At 34.8% G+C, this 26,481-nt stretch overlaps 2 protein-coding genes across 10 annotated transcripts in view; one reads left to right on the top strand and one right to left on the bottom strand.

The window, feature by feature from the left end:
- Positions 1-3,912: 3,912 nt before the first annotated feature.
- Positions 3,913-20,829, bottom strand: LOC110031610 (protein FAR1-RELATED SEQUENCE 3-like). Of its 7 annotated transcripts, none has more exons than XR_002294750.1 (3): positions 10,674-12,460; positions 4,247-4,593; positions 3,913-4,146 (listed from the first exon to the last, which is right to left on the bottom strand). XR_002294750.1 is itself a non-coding variant. In XM_020734896.1 (2 exons), the coding sequence occupies exons 1-2, from the start codon at positions 12,407-12,409 to the stop codon at positions 7,765-7,767; spliced, it is 1,752 nt and encodes a 583-aa protein (XP_020590555.1). In that variant the 5' UTR covers positions 12,410-12,460; the 3' UTR covers positions 7,461-7,764. The 7 variants fall into 7 exon arrangements, 2 of the variants coding, with proteins under 2 accessions (XP_020590555.1, XP_020590554.1); XR_002294751.1 differs by lacking the exon at positions 10,674-12,460 and adding an exon at positions 5,972-6,710 and having other exon boundaries at positions 3,915-4,146; XR_002294754.1 differs by lacking the exons at positions 3,913-4,146; positions 4,247-4,593; positions 10,674-12,460 and adding exons at positions 7,461-7,780; positions 20,412-20,517; positions 20,598-20,829.
- Positions 20,830-24,480: 3,651 nt separating this feature from the next.
- Positions 24,481-26,481, top strand: part of LOC110031712 — a 19,575-nt gene continuing 17,574 nt past the window's right edge. For all 3 annotated transcript variants that reach the window (XM_020735061.1, XM_020735063.1, XM_020735062.1), the window contains exon 1: positions 24,481-25,341. In XM_020735061.1, the coding sequence (XP_020590720.1) occupies positions 24,617-25,333 (717 nt within the window). In that variant the 5' untranslated portion in view covers positions 24,481-24,616 and the 3' untranslated portion in view covers positions 25,334-25,341. The remainder of the gene's footprint in view (positions 25,342-26,481) is intronic.

Raw genomic sequence — 26,481 nt, 5'->3', positions numbered from 1 at the left:
GTATATATATATAAAGTTATAAGCTGCTAAAATCTTGGCTTGTGGTGGAGTTTGCGCAGCTACAAACTTTAACAATTTTTTAATGTCACTAAAATTCGGCAATAATTAGGAGGGAACAGGAGATGTGAGCTGTTGAACCATAACGACAGCTATTTCATGGGCCCCACAACAGCTGCAACAGGCTACCAAACAGACAACTAGCTGTCATGGAAGATGCTCTTACCGGATGAACAATCCCATGCAATTCATCTTCCTTTGATGAATTAATCAACTGCTTCACTACCGTTGGATTCTCTTTAAGAATCGCAATCTCGCCAGACGCTCAAGTTATGGGGTATTTCAATAACCTAAAAGACTGCCGGCGGAGATTAATAACGCTCCATTGATCAATCATATACTGGACGGCCCTGTCTTTCGCTTAAATGGTGCAATGTCCTTATATATATATATATATAAGGAAAAATGCCAGCTAAAGCCCCACTCCGGGCAGCAATCAAAACTGCCCGCTGCCCATCTCCCTTCTTTAAAATCCCTCGCTCCTTCCCTTCCACATGCCTGTCGCATCATTTCCTCTTTTCACGCTCTCTCTCCTTCGCACCAGATCTAAAAAAACCCTATTCTTCGTGCAGAGATGGAGTCCTCTCTAAGAATGAGGCTCGTCGCCGCCGCCGCCGTGGCCTCCATCGCGGCCTCCTCTCTTGTGCCGTTCGCCCCGCCGACGCTCCTGCTCCTAGCCCTACCTCCGCTGCTGGCATCATCGGCCCCGCTTCCGCTCTCGCATCCCTCTCGGCTCTCGCCATTGGGTTTCTGTTCTGCTGATCTCCGATTCGTTAGTTCGAAGTCAAATATTGGTTTGATTATGTAATACTTCTGATGCATGTATGTGATTGGGGTTGTAATTGATGAATTCTTTCTGGATGTTACTGTGGGGTTCGATTTATTTTGGGGATTTAGGGTTAGGGTTATAAATGTCGGCTATTTTTCCTTCGTCTTGATTTATTTTCTTGATTGTAATTTTTTATTTTATTCATGTTTGGATCCGTCGATCTATTCATGTAATTATATGTTTTGTGATATAATCAGATATTTATTTTTATGAATTTATCTTGTTTGCATATTGTCTTATAAAATTGGCTTGAATTAATTTTAATCTAATTCAAATTAAATTTGAATCCAATTTAAATTAAGATTTATATTGAAAAAAAAATTATTAGGAAATTCAATGAACAATTTAATGTGTTAATTAAGAAGTTGTGAATAAGCTTTAATGCTTATGAATAAGTTTTGTTAAAAATTAATTTAATTTTTTGTGAATATATTCAATTAGAATTTGATTTAGAACTTATTTATATTGAATTAATTTTTTATTTTAATTCGTAATGCATAAAAAATATTTAAAAACTTGTTTAATTCAAATTATTTAGTAGTCTTTCATTTAAAAACTTGTTTTTTTCTAATAAGTATGATAAAGCTCATTTAATTAGAAAATGTCATGCTAATTAGTTTGCATAAAACTCACTTTGTTATAAAATAAATAACTCGACATAACTAATTTTAGTTTGCTCGTTAAAAATTGTTTAGTTAGAAATCAAACAACTTCATAGTACTATTTGTTAATCTACTTGATAATGACATGATTATCATCATATAATACAAAAAATTGGTTGAGCTCAAACAATCAGAATGTAAAACGAATCAAGCTTGATTTGAGCTCTAATCAAACTCGAGCTCAAATTTCATGAACAACCTCAAGTCCGAACTCTGACTCATACTTGGGGTGCGTTTGGGGCTGTTTATTTGGTATAGTGGCGTTTTGAAAATGCACCTGACCTGTTTGGATAAATCGCGTTTGACAGCTTAAGTGTTTTTAAAACATTGAAAACAGTGTTTTCGCTCTGCACATATCTAATTGTGGTAGCAGTTTTCTGGCTACGGTCTGTTTGGATAAATCGCCTTTTGACAGCTTAAGTGTTTTTAAAACTTTGAAAACAGTGTTTTCGCTCTGCACATATCTAATTGTGGTAGCAGTTTTCTGGCTACGGTCTGTTTGGATAAATCGCCTTTTGACAGCTTAAGTGTTTTTAAAACATTGAAAACAGTGTTTTCGCTCTGCACATATCTAATTGTAGTAGCAGTTTTCTGGCTACGGTCTGACTTTTTCAAAGAAATAAAAATTTGTAATAGTCATTGAACCTAAATTATCAGTATATTTTTTAATTAGGTTATCAACAGATTATTCAATAAGCTGCAGCTGCCCAGACATATCTTTGTTGTAGACTTACAATTTGCTAACACAAAAGCTTAAATTTTGATCATTGCTTATTTGATATGATTTTGATTGATCATAATTCAATTTTTAAGAAAGTATAAAATGTGTTTACATGTCACCCTTTCTAACGAAAAAATATTACCTCAGGAGTACTGATGCATCAGTACTCCAATGAGGGGGTGCCACGTAGGCAATGGTCCCATCGTGGTGCCTACGTGGCACCCCCTCATTGGAGTACTGATGCATCAGTACTCCTGAGGTAATATTTTTTCCTTTCTAACACACTATGATTAATTTTAAAATTGGAATATTTTAAGAAAATATTTAAACTATATTATTAGAACAAACTTAATTTCTACTTCTAGACAAATATACTCCACAAAAGTGTTAAAGGTTGGCGGTCACCCTCTCTTCACTCCTAAGAAAATCCCCAATAACAATTTGCTTGGTTTGAAAGGAATGGGGGGAGGATGAAAACGATTTTTATTTCATAGCTTCATTTTTTTTATTTATTTATTTTGTTTTTTTTTTCATAATTTAATTGTTTGGTTCCAATGTCATTACTAATTAACAGAAAATTAGTTTTAAAATTGCAAATAAAGGAATTACTATTTATGTAATTGCATTTTTTTAACTCCAATTTCATGAGCATCACATATGCAAAATCTTAAAATTTCATGCACATCACGTATGTAAAATCATGAATCTAAAATCTCTTCGTCGAAAGTTTAAGCTCTCAACTAACACAATAAAATTTCTTGCATATAAATTGGGACATGTTTGGCCCATCACATCTGTTGTGGGTAGGGTTGTCATAATGGCACGTTGTTCGTGAATAGCTCGTTCGCTAAGTTAACGAGTTAAACACGAACAAAAATTTGTTTTTTTGTGTTCGGCTTGAAATACTACTCATCAAATATAATATATATATATATATATAGAGTATATGTATATATTGATGAGTAGTATTTTTAAGAAAATTAATTGACTACAAGGCTACAAATTATTATAATCACTTAAAAGTGTTAATTAAAAAAATAGAATAAAAATTATTAAATTAGATTTAAATGATGTTTTAATATAAACAATAATTTTTAAATCTTGCACCAAGCTTTAATATCTTATGGCTACGTGATTAGGATTCTCAAAACGACTTTTTGTTCATGAACAACTCGTTTTCAGCTCTCTAAACAAAAGAGTCAAACACAAACACAATTTTTGAACTCAAAATATAATCGAGCCGAACACGAGCTGAGTCTGGGCCCGCTCATGTTTGACTGGTTTACACTCCTAGCTGTGATGCATTTTAAAAATGCAAGCGTAGGCGTTTGGTTTCGAAGTTGCGACATCTTTTCGCGATAATTCATAAAAAAAAAAAATTTAATAAACACAGCCACGAGTTCGACCACGTGTCCCGCATTCCCAGAATAATGTTTTTGGGGGCTGCCCTATATTTCTAAATGTGGCCAATAGAAGTCACTCCCACCATGATTTATGTAAGCTGGTTGCTTCCAAATTCACAGAAGGTGGCTGAAACTTAAGTGGCAGTTAATGCCTCCCATCACATTACTAAAATTCCTTAAGAGCAGTAATTGCAGCTATAAATTATTAAATGAAAGCAACAAGAAAGCAGAATTGAATTCATTAAATGCATTTAATTTCCACATTCCCATTGAAACCTAACATTTATTATTCACCATACACTTGAGTTTCATAATTTTGATCTCTCAAATTAAAATGGGATTCAAATTACTTATTTAGAGACCCAATCAGATGCATTAGTACCACTCATCATAACGCCCACCAAATAAACAGCGAGCTTTAGCTGCCAACGGTTCTGAAACTTCTTGCTGATGCTGAAGCAGCTGCTTAGCTTTCTGCAACTCAAGGAAAAAAATATATATATTGAAGTTATTTGAGGAAATATAGTTAACAGAAAAAGAAATAGAAATGAATATAATGAAAGCAATTAATGACCTCATTTTTGCAGATTTTGAACTCGATTTTCTGATTTTTGGGGATTGATTTCTGCAATATGAAGATGCTGAAAGTGGCAGCAGCCAAGCCAACAGACCTCAGCAAATTCCTCAATCTAAATGCATTACAGACACTCTTCTGTTTGGATTCAGGACCAGTGTACTCTACCATCTCCCCAACTTCTTCTTCGCCGTCCTCTTCCATGAATGATAAGCTTTCCGACTTTCCGTCCATGTCCTCGAGTGTCCCCGCCAGTTCGTTGTCAGTTACTGCTTCTTCTTCTTCTTTATTATCGTCGATTTGTTTTTGGTAATTGAAAATCTGATGTTGCTCATCTTCCACAACTTCTGTTAAGATGTAAAGCCAAAGATTAAGGGCATTTACATACATTCCGCCATTTTAGCTTTTAAAAAGTGAAATAATGATGAATATGTAAGGCAGCATGTATGTAAAAATTGAAGTAATATTGTTAAATATGTGAATACATTGGAATTGAGTGGTATGCATGTAAATCTTCCAATAATAAAAAGATCAGAGACCACATGAAGTCAAATAACCAGTAGAGCTCAGCCTCCACAAACCTTCCACAACTTCATCATACGATTCGACCTCGGAAGCGAGAAAGTTGGGCTGCTGAATCGCATTCAAATTCTGCTGTTTGATATCGCTTTCCAGGCTCAGCTTTTCTTCTTCCATTACATCAGAAGGAAGAACCAGCTCCTGAACAGTTGTGTGAGAGCCTTTGTTATAGAGGAGTTCCCACTCATCAATATTCATCTCTATAAAAGCCTTTACTACTAGAGAAGACTTAGTTTGAATGAGCAAAGGAGGTTGGAAGCATTTTATATCTACATTGGATACAAGAGAATGGAGGAAAAGAATTATTGGAGAAAAAAGTTTCAGATTATTGCATTGAGCTCTAAAAAAGTGACAAGCTTTGGCTTTAATGCCTTTAATCAAATGGCTTTTTGCTGAAATCTGAAAACTTTTATGAATATAATGTAGAAATAGAATCATCGTAAGGGTGGGACAAAGGAAATTATTTGGACAGAGTGCATGATTTGTTAATTATATGGGGCATTTACATGCATACCACACAATTCCTATATATTTACATATCTAAAGTTTAAAACTTTACTTTTTACATTTATACCACTCAACTGTTTCATATCACACCTTTACATGCATGGGAAAGGTGGCATATATGTAAAAATTGATTCAGGTACATAGGAATTGAGTGGTACGTATGTAAATCTTCTTAATTATATATGAGCAAGGAAAGTACAGAGATAAGAAGTAAAACAACTTCAGCATTATTTAGTATAATCTAGAATGCATTAAGCAATGAAATTCTCTATAAAAAGTAGAACAACTTAATTTCTAACTTGCCATGATTCAATACCACTTCAAGGAATACATTTATTCAATCATTATGCTTAACAACAATAAGAGCTTGAAAATTTGCAGAAACAAAGACGCCTACTTGGTTAGCAGAGCTTGCATTTTCTTCTTGAGTATGATGTAAAATAAATTAAAAAATTCAATTACCACTCCAATAATATTTTAAAAAATGTTAACGTCATGTAATTGACCAAAATATGATAAAGTAGGCACAGGCATCCAAGAAAGTAAATACCAAATATCATTAGAATAAAACTTCATGGACTCCTAGAAAGCAACAAATGCTTTAATACATTAAAACCAAAAAATCATCTCATTTCATACCTAAAAAAAACACTATTATATCATAGTGTATGCTAAAAAATGGTCTGCACGGATCTAAAGGCAAATCAAGTAGTCCAGGATAAAAGAGACTGAAATGTCATTTACTCTCCTCTCTGAAGCAGGACTAAATATGTAACCTTTGATATTTTCTACCCCTCCTATCTTCTATAAATAGGAGAGCTTTTTGGGCTAACCCCATTTGTAACTTCATTTTCAATAAATAAAATAGAGACAGGGAGCCCTGGGAACACCATATTTCCGCCTGAAGAAAATTGAGAGGGGAGATAAACAGCATTCCTCCTGAAACTTCTCGAATACAGCATTTGTGTAGATATCCGCTGCTTGTCTTTCGATTGGTGATGGTGTCTTCAAAGGAGGCTTAACGTATATGGTAGCGAGGTCTTCCTGGGCTTCCTTCTCGTACTGAGATGACATAGCTTTATCAAATTTTGAGATAAACAGCAGCAAAAAGTTTTTAGTATTGAAGTTTCGCTTGAAGAGTTTATTCAAGCTTTCTGGCCTTTGTAATGTGGACAATTCTGGAAAGAGCAAGTCCTTCTGGTACACTGAGGCCCAAAGAGGACGAATTTCATAAAGAGATTGCAGCCACGCATTATCCCACAGGTTATATTTATCGAGGATGTACTCCCAATGAGTTTCGAACTTCTTGATTGTTTCCGATGCATTGATGCACTCCTTCAATTTGGTTCTTAACGTAGGATATTTTATATATGAATCACCAAGTATATGTTTGCATCTGCTTAATATGTGCCATTTGGCGAGTTTTTGGAAATACCATTGAGATAGCTCCTTCCATGGCCTTATCCCTGTCGGTAAATAAGAAAACGGGATCACGAGCACCAATGCTGGAAAGCCAAGTTTCAAAAAGCCAAACATAAGAACCCTTAGTTTCATCCATTAGCAAGGCACAGCCAAATGTTACAAACTCCAAATGATGATTTATTCCTCTGAAGGTAGCGAAAGGCATCATGTATTTTGTTTTTTTGTAAGTAGTATCAAAAGTCAAAGCATCACCAAAGTATTGGTATGACATCCTGGATTTGGCATCAGCCCAGAAAACATTGGTTACGCCATTATTATTATCCACTTGGATGGCATAGAAAAATGCAGGATTCTCAGCTTGCATCCTCTTCAAATACTCCAGAGGACCCTGAGCCTCTCCTCCTTCCCCGAAAGGATTGATCCTAATCCCCCTGTTGAAGTTCTTCAAATTATTGAACCCGTTCGGCTCACTAGAATTTAGAGCTGAGTTTGGTGAGATCATAGATCTATCAGCACGTGGCCGGACTTTATCAGGCAAAGCAACCATATGAGTATGCTCGGTCTCCAGCTTAGTGACCAACCACTTACCGTGATCTTTACGGATGACCTCGATCATGGCCATGCACCCTTCCCTTGTGGTTCCCCGCTTTCTCTTCTTCTTTCCATCATCGTAGATTACCCACTTAGAATGGAACCCTTCCCGTCGCATGATTACCGTGTCGTCTTTTCTTGAAAGTCGTGATTTATTCATTCGAACACCAAATCCCCACGCGAATTGCATAAGCTATGCTAGTACTCCTTAGCCGCCACGTCACTGTCAAACTCCATTCCTATGGCCGGCTCCCTAATGTCATTACCATCAATGAGGATTAGCGGTGCAGGGATTGAGGCGTTTAATTCATCTCGTAAAGCATCAAGAGTCAAAGCCATTGGAGGATCTGTAGAGTTATCATTAAGAGTCATGGCGCTGCCCCTTAGCATGCTAAAATCATCAGTCAAGGTCACTTCCATCATTCAAATCCAGACCTGAAAGAACCAATTATTTGATGATTAGCATGTATAATTAGCTGTTCATGAAGGTAAGAGTTACGGGAACCACAGGATCTTTTCCTTTGCTCCTCAATTAATATAATTTGAAATAAAATGAATAGCAAATATTTTACATTAAAAAAAAGAGATAAAAAAGTTCTTGGGATTGAAATCACCAATTTGAAATTTTTTGAATCAACAAAGCAAAAGTTGAAAGATGATCTGTTTTCTCCAGCATGGCGTTTCTTTTTTTTGAATCCGGATTTGTTTTGTGAGGTATGCCCACGGATCGGAGTGGTAGAAACCCTGAGGGAGAAGTGGAGAGAAAAAAATCAAAGAACACACACAGACTTGCCCTATAGAGGCAAACTGGGTTATTCCAAGACTCTGTGATTATATATTGTAACCGAGGTTAAAAGAGAGAATATAGGATATATCTACCTAAATAGTAGGACTAGAGCAAAGAGCCTAAAGAATCCAAACCCTAGAGAGACGAGCTCCTAGTACATGTTATAACCCCCCTATTTATAGAAGGTAAAAATACAAAATATAAAATTACATATTTGCCCCAACTTTAATAAGTGTGTTGCAGGAAATTCTTGTCTTTTGTCGAGTCTTTTCAAATGTTTTGGGTCTTCTGGTCGGCAGGTCTTTGGGTCGGTCGTCCAAGTGGTGTTGGTTGGCTATTTTGTCTGGATGAAAGTCACCCTTCGCTCTGGGAAGTCGATCAACTTTGAGAGAGATAGTCGGACGGCTATAGGGTCGCCGGTCGACATGCTTGTCCTTGGTGATCTTTGAAGGTTTTTTGGAGAGTTGTTGAAAAAGTCACATTGATACTTGTGAGATTGTTGGGTGAACTAGACCGTTCTTCGGTCGTTGTCGTAAATGTTTCTCCATGGTAGACTTGGGTGGCCCTTTAGTCGTTGGACTGGCCTTCAGTCGATCGGCAGTCCTTTAGTCAGTCGCCAACATTTCAATTGGTTGGCCATCAGATGGCTAGCGGTCTTCAACCGGTTGACTTCATGAGGACTTTTAGCTTATTATCAGAGGAATGATCCTCAATTTATCTTTATTATGGACTTCATGCAAAACATTTTTGGATGTACAATTTTAGAGTTCATAATTGACAAATTAATAGTTGTGATCAGAATTGTAAAATTATTTATAAACATTTATATATGAAAACCTAGGTACTCATTTGAAATTTTAGCCCGATTATTAGCTTGTTTAAATATCCGTTCACTTATCCTAAACAAATCAAGTACAAATCAAGTTCAAATATTGACAAATTTAAACAAATCAAGCTTGAAGAATGTACGAAAGCTTGACACAAGCTCAAACCGAATATGAACAAGTTATAATTATACTAAGCTAAGTCCAAACTACGATATACTCGGCTCGATTACACCTCTAATCTCAAGTCTAGTTTGGTAGGCTCCAATAAACTCTGACCTTTTCAACGCATAAGCTAGCAGCACTCCACCCAAGAGGATCACCTTCCCAATGAATCCTCTCTTGTGTTCTATTCTTTGGTGCAATATGGGTGTTGCATCTCGAGGAGATTTTCTCTCAACAACTTTTTTTATGAGTCACTTATTAGAATCATTTCTCCCTAAGGAGGCTACTCCAATTGGAAATTTTCCCAAGTAATCATTCTACTCCCGACATACTTGATTCTTTCGTTAGAAGGATGTGCCCCAAACCACCAACAAAGGGAAGTTGACCAGATTCTCTATGCCTTTTTGGTCAAGTCACTAACATGCTTCAATTACAAAAGCCCATCTAGTGGCTTTATTCTATACACCAGGATGAATTATTAGAATTTTTTCTAAACTAGGAAAGGCAGAGAAGTCGAGTGATGCATAGTAATTTGACCCACTTGTATTCTATCTCCACTCCATACCAGGAATAACCATTCGCAAAATGTTGTGCTACCAGAAGTACAGCCTAGAATAAAATGCCGAGCATGATAAAAAGTCAAACAACATTACTTCTTCCTTGACATGGTTCAATACCACTTCAAGGAATACATTTATTCAATCATTATACTTAACAACAATACAACAATAACAGCTTGCAAATTTGCAATTCTTGCACAAACAAAAATGTCTGCTTGGCTAGCAGAACTTGCATTTTCTTATTGAGTATGACATAAAAATAAAATAAAAAATTCAATTAGTGCTCCAATAATATTTTAAAAAAATCTAAACGTCAAGCAATTGACCAAAACATGATAAAGTAGGCACAGGTATCCAAAAAATTAAATACCAAATATCATTAGAATGAAACTTCATGGACTCGTAGAAGGCCAAAAAATGCTTTAAGATACATTATAACTAACAAATTTTCTCATTCATGCCTAAAAAAAACATTGTTATAATATACTGTATACTAAAAAATTGTCTGCACAACTCTCAGGGCAAAACTCATAGTCAAGGAAAAGGGACTGAAATGTCATTTACTCTCCTCTCTAAAGCTAGACAAAATATGCAATTTTTTATATTTTCTACACCTCCAATCTTCTATGAATAGGAGACTTTATGATGTATAGGGGAACCTTTTGGGCTTCCCCCATTTGTAACTTCGTCTTTCAATGAATTAAATAGGTTGGAGAGCCCCGGGAACACCCCATTTCACCCAAACCGGGGGAAAACTCCCTCTTCTCCTCTCTTTCACTCCCCTCTCAATTTTCTTCTCTCGGTCCAAAGCTCTATTTCTTGGGCACGATCTACCAGACAAATTTGGATTCAACGCATACAAATCTGAATTTCAGGAAAATAGTACTGATATTTAAATCAGAACTCCTGCTCTCTTCTGCAATATATTGTTTAACATCAACAAAATGATTGTTAGACAAAAACATAAATATATTTAAAAAAATCATTCATACAATGCATTGTCTTTTGCATTTCTTCCGCTTCCATCTTCTTCGTTGTGTTGAGTAACCCTTGGGGCAAAGGCCTTCTTCGGTTGTAGCTTCGGCAACGGAACCTTATATTGCATCTTCTGTAACCTCGCAAATCTCTGCAGATTCTGCTGCCCTTTCTTCTGAGTGTTCTTAGCAGCAATAACTTCATTAAAAGACTTCTGCAGTGCTAATTTAGCAACCTTATATGTCTCCGAGGATACAGCCCCTTCCATTCCAAATTTAATAGCATCAAGACAAAGATCATTGTACCAAGCTACTAAATACTCCTGGAAACTAAGCCCAGGTTCTGTAACTCTTTCTTCAAGAACTATATTTTTCAGGGCATTCCTTGTCCATCTCTTCAGAACATAGGCCTCAGGGAGAACACGCACTCCAACGACGAAAAAAACTCGTAAAATATGCCTGCATAGAATGCCGCAACGCTCAAACTTGCAGCAATTACAACTCGTCATTTTATCATAATCACTGAAACTAACGATGTAGCTCTTACGATTATCATCTTCCTTCATCACATTATACTTGCTAACAGAGCCGTGCTCGATTTTCTCGACGTAATACCCTAATGATTCGACGAATTCCTCCTGAAACTTCTCGAATACAGCATTTGTGTAGATATCCGCTGCCTGTCTTTCGATTGGTGATGGTGTCTTCAAAGGAGGCTTAACGTATATGGTAGCGAGGTCTTCCTGGGCTTCCTTCTCGTACTGAGATGACATAGCTTGATCAAATTTTGAGATAAACAGCAGTAAAGAGGTTTTAGTATTGAAGTTTCGCTTGAAGAATTTATTCAAACTTTCTGGTCTTTGCGATGATGACAATTCAGGAAAGAGCAAGTCCTTCTGGTACACTGAAGCCCAACGATGACGAATTTCATAAAGCGATTGCAGCCATGCATTATCCCACAGGTTATATTTATCGAGGATGTACTCCCAACGAGTTTCAAACTCCTCGATTGTTTCTGAGGCATTGATGCACTCCTTTAACTCGGTTCTTAACATAGGATATTTTATATATGAATCACAAAGTTTATGTTTGCATCTGCTTAATATGTGCCATTTGCAGAAACAATGGCGAGTTTTCGGAAATATCCTTGAGATAGCTCCTTCCATGGCCTTATCCCTGTCAGTAAATATGGAAACGGGATGACGACCACCCATGGCAGCAAGCCAAGTTTCAAAAAGCCAAACATAAGAACCCTTAGTTTCATCCATTAGCAAGGCACAGCCAAATGTTACAAACTGCAAATGATGATTTATTCCTCTGAAGGTAGCGAAAGGCATCATGTATTTTGTTTTTTTGTAAGTAGTATCAAAAGTCAAAGCATCACCAAAGTATTGGTATGACATCCTGGATTTGGCATCAGCCCAGAAAACATTGGTTACGCCATTATTATTATCCACTTGGATGGCATAGAAAAATGCAGGATTCTCAGCTTGCATCCTCTTCAAATACTCCAGAAGACCCTGAGCCTCACCTCCTTCCCCAAAAGGATTGATCCTAATCCCCCTGTTGAAGTTCTTCAAATTATTGAACCCGTTCGGCTCACTAGAATTTAGAGCTGAGTTTGGTGAGATCATAGATCTATCAGCACGTGGCCGGACTTTATCAGGCAAAGCAACCATATGAGTATGCTCGGTCTCCAGCTTAGTGACCAACCACTTACCGTGATCTTTACGGATGACCTCGATCATGGCCATGCACCCTTCCCTTGTGGTTCCCCGCTTTCTCTTCTTCTTTCCATCATCGTAGATTACCCACTTAGAATGGAACCCTTCCCGGGTGCCCGCCGCATGATTACGGTGTCATCTTTTCTTGAACGTCGTGATTTATTCATTCGAACACCAAATCCCACGTGATTTGCATAAGCTATGTAGTACTCCTTAGCCGCCACATCACTGTCAAACTCCATTCCTATGGCTGGCTCCCCAATGTCACTACCGTCAATGAGGATTAGCGGTGCAGGGATTGAGGCATTTAATTCATCTCCTAAAGCATCAAGAGTCAAAGCCAATGGAGGATCTGTAGTGTTATCATTAAGATCCATGGCACTGTCCCTTAGCAAGCTAAAATCATCAGTCAAGGTCACTTCCATCATTCAAATCCGACCTGAAAAAACCAATTATATGATGATTAGCATGTATAATTAGCTGTTCGTGAAGGTAAGAGTTTCGGGAACTGCAGGGTCTTTTCTTTTGCTCGTCAATTAATATCGTTTGAAGTAAATTGAATGGCAAAAAGGAGATAAAAAAGTTATTGGGATTGATATCACCAATTTGAATTTTTTTTAATCAACAAGGAAAAACTTAAAAGATGATCTGTTTTTTCCAACATGGCGTTTCTTTTCTAAACCTGTATTCTACTGTAACTTCTTTTTCATATTAATGAGGGGTTCTTCCAAAGTTTTCAATCAAAAACTGAATGAATGCATTTAAAAAAAAAATAAAGGAAAAGAAAGCACCTAACAGCCAGTCAATCAGCCATGACATGCATTGGAAAGCATGACACAACTTGTCCGTTTAGCCCAAAGCAATACTGAGACATCTAAAACTCACTCTTTAATGGAGCTCTTTTTATCAAGTCCAGCAACTAAACAAAGAACGAAATGCATGTAAAAGGGAATACCACAGAACATATGAAAAAAAAATAATAATAATTTATACATCGTGGCCTTAAACTGCAAAGAAAAGTAAGATTTCAATATTCAAGTACAAAATCAGTAGTCCTAGTAAATCAACAGCATTCAAAACGCAAAAGCACGGGATTTCATAATAACCTAACCAGAGCATTTTTATTCAAAACTCGGGACAGAATTTGCCTCTCAGATTTGAAAAAAGAGAAACTTGAGACCCATGAGAAAATGCAGTTTGAACAAAGACACGCAAACACACACACAAACACAGAGAGAGAGAGAGAGAGACAGACAGCTGACAGACAGCTAGACCAAGCCAGTGGATGGGTTGAAATAGAGGAAGAGGTGCGGTATGCTATGTAAGAAGCCTCAGTGAAAGATAGCATGATTGTTGACCACTCTTGTGGCAGAAGAAATTCTCTTGATCCAAGCTAAAATTTGATCATCTTGCTCCGTAATTTTAGGTCAAAAAGATTCCATCAGTGAGATCTTTCCTATTCCCCTCTTAAAAACCTAATCCCTGAAAAGACCATCAAAGATAAAGCCCCTCCCAAGTAGGGTTGTAAATGAACTAATGCACTCCATGAACAACTCGAACTTAACTCGATTAAGACTCGATCATGTTCGTTCAAACTAGTAAATAAACAAACTTGAACAATTCTTAAAAACTTGAAGCTTAATTAAGTGCAGATGAACATGAATATAGTCAAACTTATTCATTTATGTTCACGACAAATTTGTTTGTCGTTTGACAAGTAACTTATTAAATACTCGATATTAAACTCGATGATATCTTGTATCATATATGAAATATTATTTAAATAAAATTTAATTGGCTAAATTTTATTTAATTATCTATTTAAGTGATATATTATTATCCCAATAATATTTTTAGTTTAATTATCAATTATATATTTAAGTTGTAATTGATTAAAAAAACAATAAATGAAGAGTGATTTAAAATGAGATATTTTACAGTTAAAGATAGTGTCATAAAAGATTTTTCTTATAGAGTTCTTATAATCTTGAATGTAATGAGTTCATTTTATATGGCCATCAAACCGCAAGTAATAAAAATATTAATATTGGTTCGTCTTCTTATTCTTTTATTAATAATATGATTTAAGTGAATGATCATCTCTATAACTTTTAGGACCAATTTAGTTCTTCCACTTACAAAATTTGAACTAGCGTATTCCTATCAATAAAAGACATTTAGCTAATTAATAAAGTTTAAATTTTTTTCTCGAATGCAGATTTATCCTGTGAGCCATTCCCACATATCGGAGCAATAGAAACCTTGAGGAAGAAGTAGAGATAGGAAAAATGTAAGAATACACAGACTTGCCCTATAGGGGTAAACTGGGTTATTCTCAGGCTTTGTGACCCATTTTTATATATTGTAACCTGGGGTTTCAAGAAAGAAGTGGAAAGATCTCCCTAAATAGTAGGAGTAGAGAGAAGGCCTAAAGAAGCCAAAGCCTGGAGAGACAAAAGCTCCTCGTAAATGTTATGACTCTCCTATTTATAAAATATAGAGGAATAAAGTGTAAAATTATATATTTAATAGGTGTGTTAACTGGGAATTATTATCTTTTGTCATGCCTTTTCAAATGTTATAGACCTTTTGATCGGCAGGTCTTAGGGTCGGCTGTCCAAGTGGTATCGGTTGGGTAATTTGTTTGGATGCTAGTCAGTTTCGTTGTGGGAAGTCGATCGACTTTGAGAGTAATAGTCAGACGGCCATAGGGTCACCAGTCGACATGCTTATTCCTTGGTGATCATTGGATATTTTTGGGGGAGTTGTTGAAAAAGTCTCGCATTAATACTTGTGAGATTGTTGGGGTACTACACATTTGTCTGATCGTTGTCGTGAATGTTTGATCATAGTAGACCTGGGTGGCCCTTTAGTCGTTGTACCGGCCTTCAGTCGATCGGCAGTCCTTTGGTTAGTCGCCAGCCCTTCGGTTAGTTGGCCATCAGTCAGCTAGCCATCGGACAACTAGTGGGTTTCAGTCTGTCGGCTCCATGAGCACGTTTAGCTTTTTGTCATATGAATGATCTTCAATTTATCTCTTTTAATATGGACTTCATACAAACCATTTTTGGGTGTAAAATTTTACAGTTCATAATTGATAAATTAGTATTTGAGATCAGAATTGCAAAATTATTTATAAACATTTTTATATGAAAATATTGGTACTCATTTGAATTTTTAACTCGGTTATTAGCTCGTTTAAATGTCTGTTCACTTGTCATAAACAAACCAAGTACAAATCAAGTAAAAAAATTAACAAACTTAAACAAACCAAACTATAACATTGTATGAAAGCTTTACACAAGCTTAAGTCGAATATGAACAAGTTATAATTATACCAAGCTAAGTCCACACTATGATATACTCGGCTCGATTACAGGTGTAGTCTACTTGGTAGGCTCCATCAAACTCTGACCTTTCAACGCATAAGCTAGCAACACTCCACCCAAGAAGATCACCTTTCCAGTGAATCCTCTCTTGTGTTTTATCCCTTGGTGTGGGTGTTGCATCTTAAGGAGATTTTCTCTCAACAACTTTTTTTAATGAGTACTTCTTAGAATCATTTCTCCCTAAGGAGGCTACTCCAAATGGCAATTTTCCCACGTAATCATTCTATTCCGGGCATACATGATTCTTTTCTTAGAAGGATGTGCCTTTAACCACAACCAAAGGGAAATTGACCAGATTCTCTCTGCCTTTTTGGTCAGGTCACTAACATACTTCAGTTAAAAAACCGCATCTAGTGGCTTTATTCTATACATCTAGACGAATCATTAGGCATTTTTCTAAACAAGGAAAGACAAAGTAGCCGAGTGATGCGTAGTAATTTGGCCCACTTTTATTCAATCTCCATTCCATACCAAGGTTAACCCTTTGCAAAATGTTGTGCTACCATAAGTACAACCTAGAATTAAATGTCGGGCATGATAAATTTAACATGCTCACCTGGCCACTCCTCGCCAATCCCAAGGCATAAGATGGCTATATAAAAACTCTCCTACTATTGGAGATAGAAAAAAAAGGAGGCAAATCCATTGATGTAGGTGATGGAGACAAGCAAAAAAGGCACAAACAATGCGGATATGGAAAGATGGTATGGGGTCATAAGGCTTCTAATTCTTCAACATCTTCACATTCCCACAAAAGGTAATTGGTTGTCATCTTTTGCAATCTAAGAAACATAATCCCCAACCAACCTTAGTCCTTCATTGAAGTCTCCAAGTAGTTGCCCTTACGTTACTCACTATCATTCAGCAAGGAGAATGGCCAGTCATTCCCTTTAAACTCCTCATGGATTAACTCTCCATTTAGCAGTCATTCATTTACTCACTGTGTTTGGGCGAGACAACTATTGAAATAGCTCCTAGGTTTCCTGTGCAAGAAATCATGGACTACCCTTGCTAGAAGGAGATGTTCTGGCACTCAACTAAAGAAGAGTGCAAGCACTTAACGAGTATAGTGTAACAATCAGCAGTGGTCAATAAATCTTATGTCTACCATCATGTTAGTATTGCAACCTCTCAAGAAGGCATGTTGCTAGTACTAGTTGAAGTTGCTAACCCGAAGAGTGAGGCATTGTGGCTCCATAAGCGTAAGTATTCTAGATGACTCGTCGCCAGACGCCTTGATAAGTTGATCAGTTAGAGCCTCCCCAAATTTGTTAAAACGTATAATGTGTATATTGGGCTAGTGAACAATCTATTGTTCAAAGGCCCCATACAAATTTTACTAGAACATCTTCAAGCCATACTTATGGAATCTTACTTAAGCAATCTTAAGCTTTTGGCTTTTTCGTATTGAATTACTAAGAAGTTAATGTACAAATCATTAATGTTTCATTTGAATGCTTGGTGTGGATATTCATGTCTCATTAAACCTATGTAAAGGCTCCATTTTTCAACATAGATACAACAATTTGTGTATGAAAACCCAAACTTTTTGACTTTCCCTTGATCTTTTGGGAGACTCCTGTGAGGTGTACTTGGTAAACTTCTTGAGTGCTAAATGTGAGGCTAAGACGGTAAGTTATTTGACATTTGTTTCCCCAGCTCTTTCACCCTGGAACACAACTTCACTTTGTTATTCATCTGAACAATTATACTACAAACTTATAAACCTAGCATAAATTACTACTTGGCATATTGATTAGACCAAACACTACTCAAGTCCAAACTTTGATCATAAATCAACTTTCATGGGTATAGTCATGTTTGTACCCTAGAAGCCAATACAAGCAAATTAGATCTAATAGCCTTTGTAACCCAATTACATCTTTCTTTGCATCAAGTAATAAATTTATCTTTGAACCACATGATATCTTCTAATCATATAAAACTAGTGAGGCACTTCTCGATTTTAATCACTTAACCTTAACTCTAAAAGTCATATCACCAAATGTATATCCATATGTTCATATAAGAAGACCAAGATACTTAAATTTATCATGCTTAAATATCATGTTACCTTCTTCTATCAATAATATTGAATGATAATTATAAATATTATAAAAATAAAATTGCATGTCATATAATCAACATTTATTTAAGAAAATTTAAAACCTCTAACTAAATATTAACTCCACTATTTAAAATTTGCACTATTTTAGTGATTATCTCACTAATTTAAATTATATAGTAAAATATATATATCAAGACACCTCACTTTGAATATTTTTTGTAAGTTTTTCATAACCAACAAAAAAAGATAAACAAACTCGATGATAATCTTTAATGTAAATCTAATATGATATCCTAAGATAATTTCAAAATTATAGACCAATTAATAAATGAATAGAATACAAACTAATAATTGGGTTCCAATTGTCTTAAATAAAGTTTTCCAAAATAGCACATAAGTGTTATGCTCCTACAGATAAAATAAATTTTAGTAATTAATCCAATTTAACCACTTCATTAACATTGTATGATACCTCAATAGAGTAAAACGAGCCCATTTCTATAAGTGATGACCAGCTATGAAATAGAATCATTTTTTCTCATCATTCATGGTAATTCTAAGACAAGGCCTGTGCTAACATTCTCATCATACGTAGAATTAGGTCCATATTAGCTTTATGGTCCAACATATCAGACTTTAAACCATGTTGCCTATTACATATAAACTTTGGCAAAATCTACGTAGGGATACTATGTGTGCAACATCTTATTTTAAGCAAGACCAATGATATAAAACTTGAGTCATGTCCATAATTTTATCTTGACCAAAATGTCTTATCACACTACCAAAATGTAATAATATGATAAGAAAATCTAGAAAGCATAAACCAAAGATTCAAAGTCTGGCTCACCTAAAATGAAAGTTGTCATTGACAATAAAATTCCAATCAAGTATAGGTGAGGCATTAGTTAAATCAATGAATGCATCTTAAAGCCTACAATAGGCCTACTCCTCTTAATGTGATCAAAATCTGTCACCTTAACTTGCATGGTGGTGAAATAATAGCAACCATGTTTAAAATATCAATGGGTTTATTTTCAGCTTATATGCAAACGTTTTTTAACATAATTATCTATTCCAACGAGAATTTAACCCATTTAGTATGCTCATATCTTAATTTATTGTGTTGCCTAGTACTCATCTCCCCCACCTTGTAGTACCAAAAACAATCACCTCACCACACCAATAATCATCCTTCACATAGCATTGCTCCCTTAAATTAGCATCCACAAGTTTGTCAATGCATGCACTAATTCCTTTTCCTTCAAATCAATATAGAAAATTTAATCTTAATTTTTGTCCGAGCCATCCTTTACATGTTAAAGGATATATCTAGGGAAATGCTTGCCTACCTTTTCCACTTTAATTGTGTTGGGTCATGGTGTGCTGCTTCAAAGGTTTTGATAATTGGAATGGAAGTTAGTAACCTAGAATATTATTTCATTTATATTTTGCACATTTTATGTGTTATCCCTACAACTTGCTTATCCTAGTATGCTATGACTAGAACAAACACACATTGACACAATGAGCCTGACAAGATTGAGAACAATCGCTTTCAATGAAGGTAGTTCCTTAGGTTTTGTGCCTATGATATAATTAATCGCGAGGCTTCCACCCAAAGGAAGCTAGCAGTCTAGAATAAAAATAAAATATATTTGGTGTCACCTTTCAAGTAAGTAAAATCTAGCTTTTTAATGTAAGCTACCATCCGTCAACTTTTACTCAAAAGATAGGGGCTTGTATGGCATGATCATGGCATCCATCGAGTCATTGGTCACAAGATATTTTGAGTCCTTTTGATTCCAATAGATATTGGTGAATCCATTAAGGATGGACTATCTTGAGTGCTAGCTCTCATTCAACAATTGTCTTGATTACACATTCTCAAATTTGACGCATCTTCGAGTGTCACAATTTTGCCCCTCAGATATGGTCTATGCCTTAAATGCTTGATAATGATGCAAAGGCGTGACAAAAAATAAAATAAGTGCATTATTAAAAATATATCGTGCTCAAAAAATCATCTATAATTTTAATCTTTATTTTATACGATCTACTTAATTAAAAAAATTATTTTTATTAATTTTTTTTTATGTAATACTAACAATTACATGATGTAAGAATCAACATCAACTAGATTTAATTTTATATAATGTACTAGATAGAAGTTCATTTTGTCTTAATTTTCGTTTATGAAATATTGATCATTCCAAGATATAAGAATCAACATCACCCAAATAAAATTAAGTTGATTAGGAATTGAATTATTCACTCCAATTCTATAAAGCCCTCCTTAATAGCATCTCAGTAATACTGCAACACTAATCAAACTTGTTCACATGAGTAACTGCATGAGTGTAAGTTCAATATTACCACGAAAAATTTAGAAAATATTTGCATAAATCAATTCAAAATGTTTGAAGATTAGCAGGTTCTAAAAACTTGGTGAAATTGTCTGCAGAATTTAAAATAGTATATCAATGAAAATGTTGACAGATTTTGAAGAATATCCTGAATTAGTTTTCCACACATCAAGGAAAATTTATAGCTTTAAATATCAAAGCCGGACAACCTGTGATAGCGGAGCTGAATGGCGAACCGGCACCACCGACGCTCCTAAGGTGCTGAAGAGCAAGGCTGCAGCTACAAGTGGGGCAGACGCTGGGACAGCAGAAGAGCTGTTCGGTCGCAGGATTTAGCGTAAATCTAGCCAAACGGTCAAAAAGATATTTCAAATCCGGCTATATCACCGTTTCACCTGCGTTTTGCCTGAATCCTGGATTTAGTAAATCCCTGCATTGGGTGGGATTAGCAAATCTGCAAGTCTCATGAACTCCACATGCTCATCTTCGCACGCCGCCGCTCCCGTCAAAGCCTCCTCCGGGGATCTCCACTCGCGACGTCCGATCGTCTTCGTCGTCGAGGGTTTTGGGAATCTGGGGAAGCGGATTTGGGGCAGAAACATGGGGTTTTCGTATTTACTGAATATATTTGGGCCATTTACATACGTACCACATAATTAACACTTATTTGTTCATATTCATATATAACATTTAAAATTTTTGCATCATATAAAGATATCATCATTATCATTAATTTTCTAAAAATAATTATATAGTTTTATACAAAAATTTTAATACCAAATATTACAAATATAAATATTGAATTTTTAATGCTAAAGATGTAAATATATAAAATTCGTGTGATCTAAATGTAAATTTTCCATTATATTTTGAGTAAAAACAAACATATATCAAATATTTATTTAAATTTTAAGTTAATCTCGATAATTAACTAATGATATAATAGTTTAAATTAATTAATTTTATTTTGCAATTTGATATGAATAATAAAAGCTATTATGTTTAACTAGTTTTATATTTAATGATTAATTGGGATCTTAAACTTTAACTATAATTATATATATACATAATTTAATTTTTAATGAATATCTGTGTTAAATTTAAGATTCAAATTCATTTTATGAGTAAGTTTTTTTTTTTTTTTTTTTTTTTTTTTTTTTTTTTTTTTTTTTTTTTTTTTTTTTTTGGGTGGATCAAACATCTACATACTTTATTCTTAGAAAATTTACATGCATACTACATAATTATTATGTATTTACATGCTAATACCTAAATTTTAATATTTACATTTATACCAATATGATGACATAAACATATGCATGAAATTTTCTATTTCGCTTTTTAGTAATTATGACATTTTTTTATGTGATATTAAAGATGTGTGTTTTATACATGTAAATTTAAATGTTTAGTTGTTAGATATGTACATACATGAGAATTATGTAGAATGTATGTAAACCCTATGCTTTTTTATTAGACATCATTTAATGTTGTGGATGTTTTAAATTCCTTAACAATTGAAGGTCATTTCTCCAATTGGTTTTGGCTCAGATATATCTTAGGTCTGTGTATGAGGCATTAATGCTTATTATATTTTAATTCAAAGTTATAATGGGAAGTTAGATTGGTATTGGCTCAATTTTGATGAAAATCATATTAATTTCATTTCTTCTTATGAAGGAACAATTAAAGAAGGTAAGTTTTGAGTGGGTTTGTGTGTGTAGCTTGATTATTGATCTGTCATCTGAAATTTTATCCAATGAAACGAAGCAACAATGACTTCATGATAAACAAAGTGATGATCACATTGTAGCAATCTAAATAGAATTAGCTATATAGTAGATAATGTGGTAGTTAATAAAAGTTTTGGTGTAAGGCATGCAAGTAAATATTTGTTTGGACAAGGTCTTCATGTCTTGCTTGGCTTTATGCTTCTTTTGTATCTTTGGATATGGTCAACGCTTACAGTAGGCTCGTGTTTTGTTGAACATTTTATCTTAATATAGTAATCGTCTAGACTTGGCACTTAAAAATGATTAATATTACTACTAAATGCGATCCTTATTATAAATGTGGGAGCTCGAATTTCAAGGCTTGGTTAATGTCTAGTATGGGCTTCTCCTTTCATTGAACCTTTTTTTTTTTTTTAGGATAATCTTCTAGACTTATTGTTAAGAGGCGAATATTATCGCTATGTAATATAGCTATTGCCACTATGGGAGAACTCCAAGCTATATGGCTTGGTTAATGCCTAAAATGGGTCTCATATTTTGCTAGACTTTGATCTTCATGAGTATGACCATACCAACCCGCCTAAAAAAACTGACTTTACTCTCTACTCATTGCAAATTTTATTATAAGAAGTTGGTGTTCAAGTTCAATGGCTTCTCTTTTTTGCCTTCTAGAAATTTGACATAATGCATGGCCTATGTTGCTTTAATTATTGGCGGAAGCTAAACTACAAATTCCAAAGTTTATGAATACTAAATTTCTAGAGTATTATTACTTATCAAAGTTATCAAAGTTTCCTAGTATGTCTAAATAATAAATTTTAAGCTCTGCGAGCACTAACAAATATTGAATGCTCGGCGCCTCAAACATTGTTGACTAATTGATATCAAATTCCTTAATCACCATCAAGTTTTTATAGCATGTAAATATTACTTATGTGGTGGTTGCCATTTCACATGAAAAGATTACATTCCCCACATCATGTGTAGAGTGATGTCTTTTGAAGGAGTTTAGTTATTTTTCCTTTTAATTTTAAATAGGTATTTAACTTCAATAGTTATTACTAAGGTGGACTATGCATTTAATTCTTAGGATAGTCATTTTGGAATTATAAAGTGCATACCTCAGTATCTACTACAAATCCTAATTGATATTGTATTTACTTGCCGTGTATTATATTATTGAATAATTATGGGATTTGATAAAAATTTTGTTTTCTTAAGAGATCAGTAGATGGAAAAAAGTCGTGATAGAATGAGAGGTCAAAAAATTATGGATCACTCCTTAGAGCACTAAAAGCAAAAAGATAGCTTCTAATGCCACGAGGATTCACTCCGAGATTATGGATTGTTATTACCATTTTTTTTGAATAAATAAATGTGTATTTGTACCGGTATGAAGGTATTGTTTATGAAAGCATCATTTTATTATGTTTATGATTTATAAAACCACTCCAATCAAATCCTACGTATACTTTTGCAACTAAGACGAGAGAAACTTTTTCATTGAGTTTAAAACTAAATTTGATAACTTCAACTTTTTTGTGAGCATGTCGATATAAATATGAGTAAGTATTTATGTCCTTAGAAAAAATCCATGTACTCAGATTTTACTCCAAATTTTAAAATAAAATCATATCACAGTTGATCACTATACAAATCATGCATGGCACAAAATAAATATAAAGCCATCTTCTATAATTAGAAATAAAACCATTAATAGCTTGAGATAAATATATATATATATATATATATATATATATATATATAATTATTTATATAATAATATATTACATATATTCCATGCTTCATATAGTTGTTATTTTTTTCCCTAGCAACTAATAATTCCAACATAAAAATGTATTTTTAACTATTTTTTTGCCTTTTAAATGTAAAGAGGTATTTAACTTCAACATTTATTGTTGTGCACTATTGTAGAGTAAGCCTTTAGTTTTTAGAAGAATCATTTTGGAATTAAGTGGTCTGTAGGAGTGTAAATAAACCAAACACGAACAAAAAAAACTTGTATTTGTGTTTGATTCGTTTGAAATTTAGTTTGTTTGAAATAAGCTCGTTCGAAATTATTCGTAAAGTCACTGTTCGCGTTTGTTTCTTAACGAACGAACCGAATATGAGTTGTTTACGAATGACGAGCTAGTTTGACATACCTAATATTAATTATATAACTTATATTATATAAATATTTAATATCTATATTATTAATATATTAATAATACAGTATATTAATATATTATTAGTTTTATTTTATTATATATTATAATTTATGAAATTTAATTTTTTAAATATCATAAAATTTTTATATATAATTATTTTATATTTTGAACAATAATAAGTTGAACACGAACAAACGCATAACTGTTCGTGTTTAATTTATTTAATTAACCGGATAAAAAAAATTGTTGACCTTTCATCTCCTTATTTATCCAACCAAATAAGTGGTTTGGATGTAAATCTTTGAAATTTTAATTGTTATGTATTTAATTATTAAAGAAAAGTCGCCGAACTTTTCCATTTCCTCACAATCGAAACCCATTCTGCCCTCATTCTATTTACGTGGCTAGACAGCCATCCACGTGTTATCGTTCCAAACTCACCCACTGCGCACCCTCTCATCTCCACCCGTCGCCGAAATCCGCGAGTTCGCCGGCGACGAGCTTGGCTCAATGGCTAGCACAAGCGGTTCTAAGGTCCCTGAATCAGCGGCCCAGCCGCCGACAGCCGCCGCCGCGCGGGAGTGCGAGTCCTGTCGCTCAGCTCCTGGTATACCATTCTGCCGCGTAGAGTGGTCCTTTCTCTGCACCGGCTGCGCTGCCGTCGTCCACGGAAACAACTGCATCGTGTCCGTAACACCTAACCCTAACGCCAATATGCCACACTTCCCTTATTATCCCTATCCCTACCCTTACCCTTATCCTTTTGCTAACCCTAGCTCAGATCCAAACGCTGTCGTCCATCTATCATCGGATGAGGACGAGCTTTCTCCGGCGGACGGACAACGGAGGGGGTGGCGTCAGATTCCCGGGAAAGCAACGTCTTATCGGCGGATGGAGAGCGTGATGCGGTACAGGGAGAAGAGGAAGAGCCGTAAGTTTGAGAAGACGGTGAGGTATGAGAATCGGCGGGCTTACGCGGAGCTGAGGCCGAGGTTGGATGGAAAATTTGCTAGCAGCAAGGGTGGCGAGGGAAAGGAGGTGAGGGGCCCGACGGATGCAGTTGATGAGGTGGTAGAGAATGCGGGTAAGGACGGGACGGCGATGGGGTATATAGGAATGGATCAGGTTTCGGTGAGGGCTGAAGCCGGTGGCGAGTTGGATGGATTGGTGGCTGGTGGTGTGGAGCTAGGGCAACCTGATTTCATAGAGGATGTGAGGTTTCAGTGATCTATTGGGTACGCTGTGATTTCTCTACATTGTCTTGTTTTCTTTATGCTGATGATAAATCGATGATGCTTTGATATTTTTTTTTTGGTGGATTTAAATGCATATCATTGAATTCTCATGTATTTACAAAACCAGCACCCAAAATTTTTATATTTTATTATATAAAATCCTACTTTTAAATGCCATCAAACATACATGTTAAAATATGAATTTCATTTTAGATGAGTTAATATTATTGATGTTATTGCTGTTGTTTAGGATTTACATCTAGTGGGATTTATTAAAATCTTGCAGATCCATATTTAATACATCTTGGAGGTGTTAAATCTTGAAAATTGTTTGACCTCATATGTGTTATTCTGATTAAATCTTAATTGATTGTAAGTTTATATGAAGGAGAAGAAGGTAAACAATGAAGGGAAATTGTTTTAATTTCTTAAGCTCTGCCATCCTTAGGATTTACCAAATCCAGGATTAGATCTAATGTTGAAGAAAATTGGAGAAGTTAGTATGATTTATATGGGTCAATACATTGTTTCACAATATTTAGAACAAATTCTGGCTAATTTTTTTTCTAAATTTTTGGACTGAATAGTCTCTCATATTTTAGTTATTCTATTCTGCTTTTGTTATCCCATAGCTATACAGATTTGGGCTTCCATTCATGCAATTTGAGTTCATACTTTATTGGCAGTGTTTCTCTTTGGAGTTTTTTCTTCCGATGTACGCTTCTCTAAGTAGTCTGGTATGCTACCTCTATATGATATGGTTTCTCAAGTGAGCTATATTAATCCATCCACGGACACATAATAGCTCTTTTTCATAATCCATGAAAGTTGACATGGAATGCAATCTTGCATGTTGCAATTAAAATCTAAAGGTGCGTTTGGGACAGTTCTGACGATCGACAAGCTGGTGACTACTTTTAAAAATGAAAAAGAGAAAAATGAACGGAAACAATTATTGTGAAAAATTTATTGTTTAAAAGCTAGTGTTCTAGAAATAGTTCAGTTTGAAAATTTTAGTTTTGAAAGTGTTGTCTATGCATAAATATATGAAATACCCATATGCTCAAATTATATAAAATTTTTTATTCATTGATTTTTTTTATAGCCTTATACAAAATTTTGATTATATATATATATATA

This window comes from Phalaenopsis equestris, unplaced genomic scaffold (assembly GCF_001263595.1).
Source record: "Phalaenopsis equestris unplaced genomic scaffold, ASM126359v1 Scaffold000840, whole genome shotgun sequence".
Lineage (NCBI taxonomy): Eukaryota > Viridiplantae > Streptophyta > Magnoliopsida > Asparagales > Orchidaceae > Phalaenopsis > Phalaenopsis equestris.
The sequence above is the reverse complement of the archived record's forward strand: the minus strand, read 5'-3'. Positions and strand labels throughout refer to the sequence as shown.

Excerpts from the sequence above, each read along its gene's own strand:
- LOC110031610 (XM_020734895.1), bottom strand. The coding sequence starts at position 12,409 with ATGGCCATGATCGAGGTCATCCGTAAAGATCACGGTAAGTGGTTGGTC.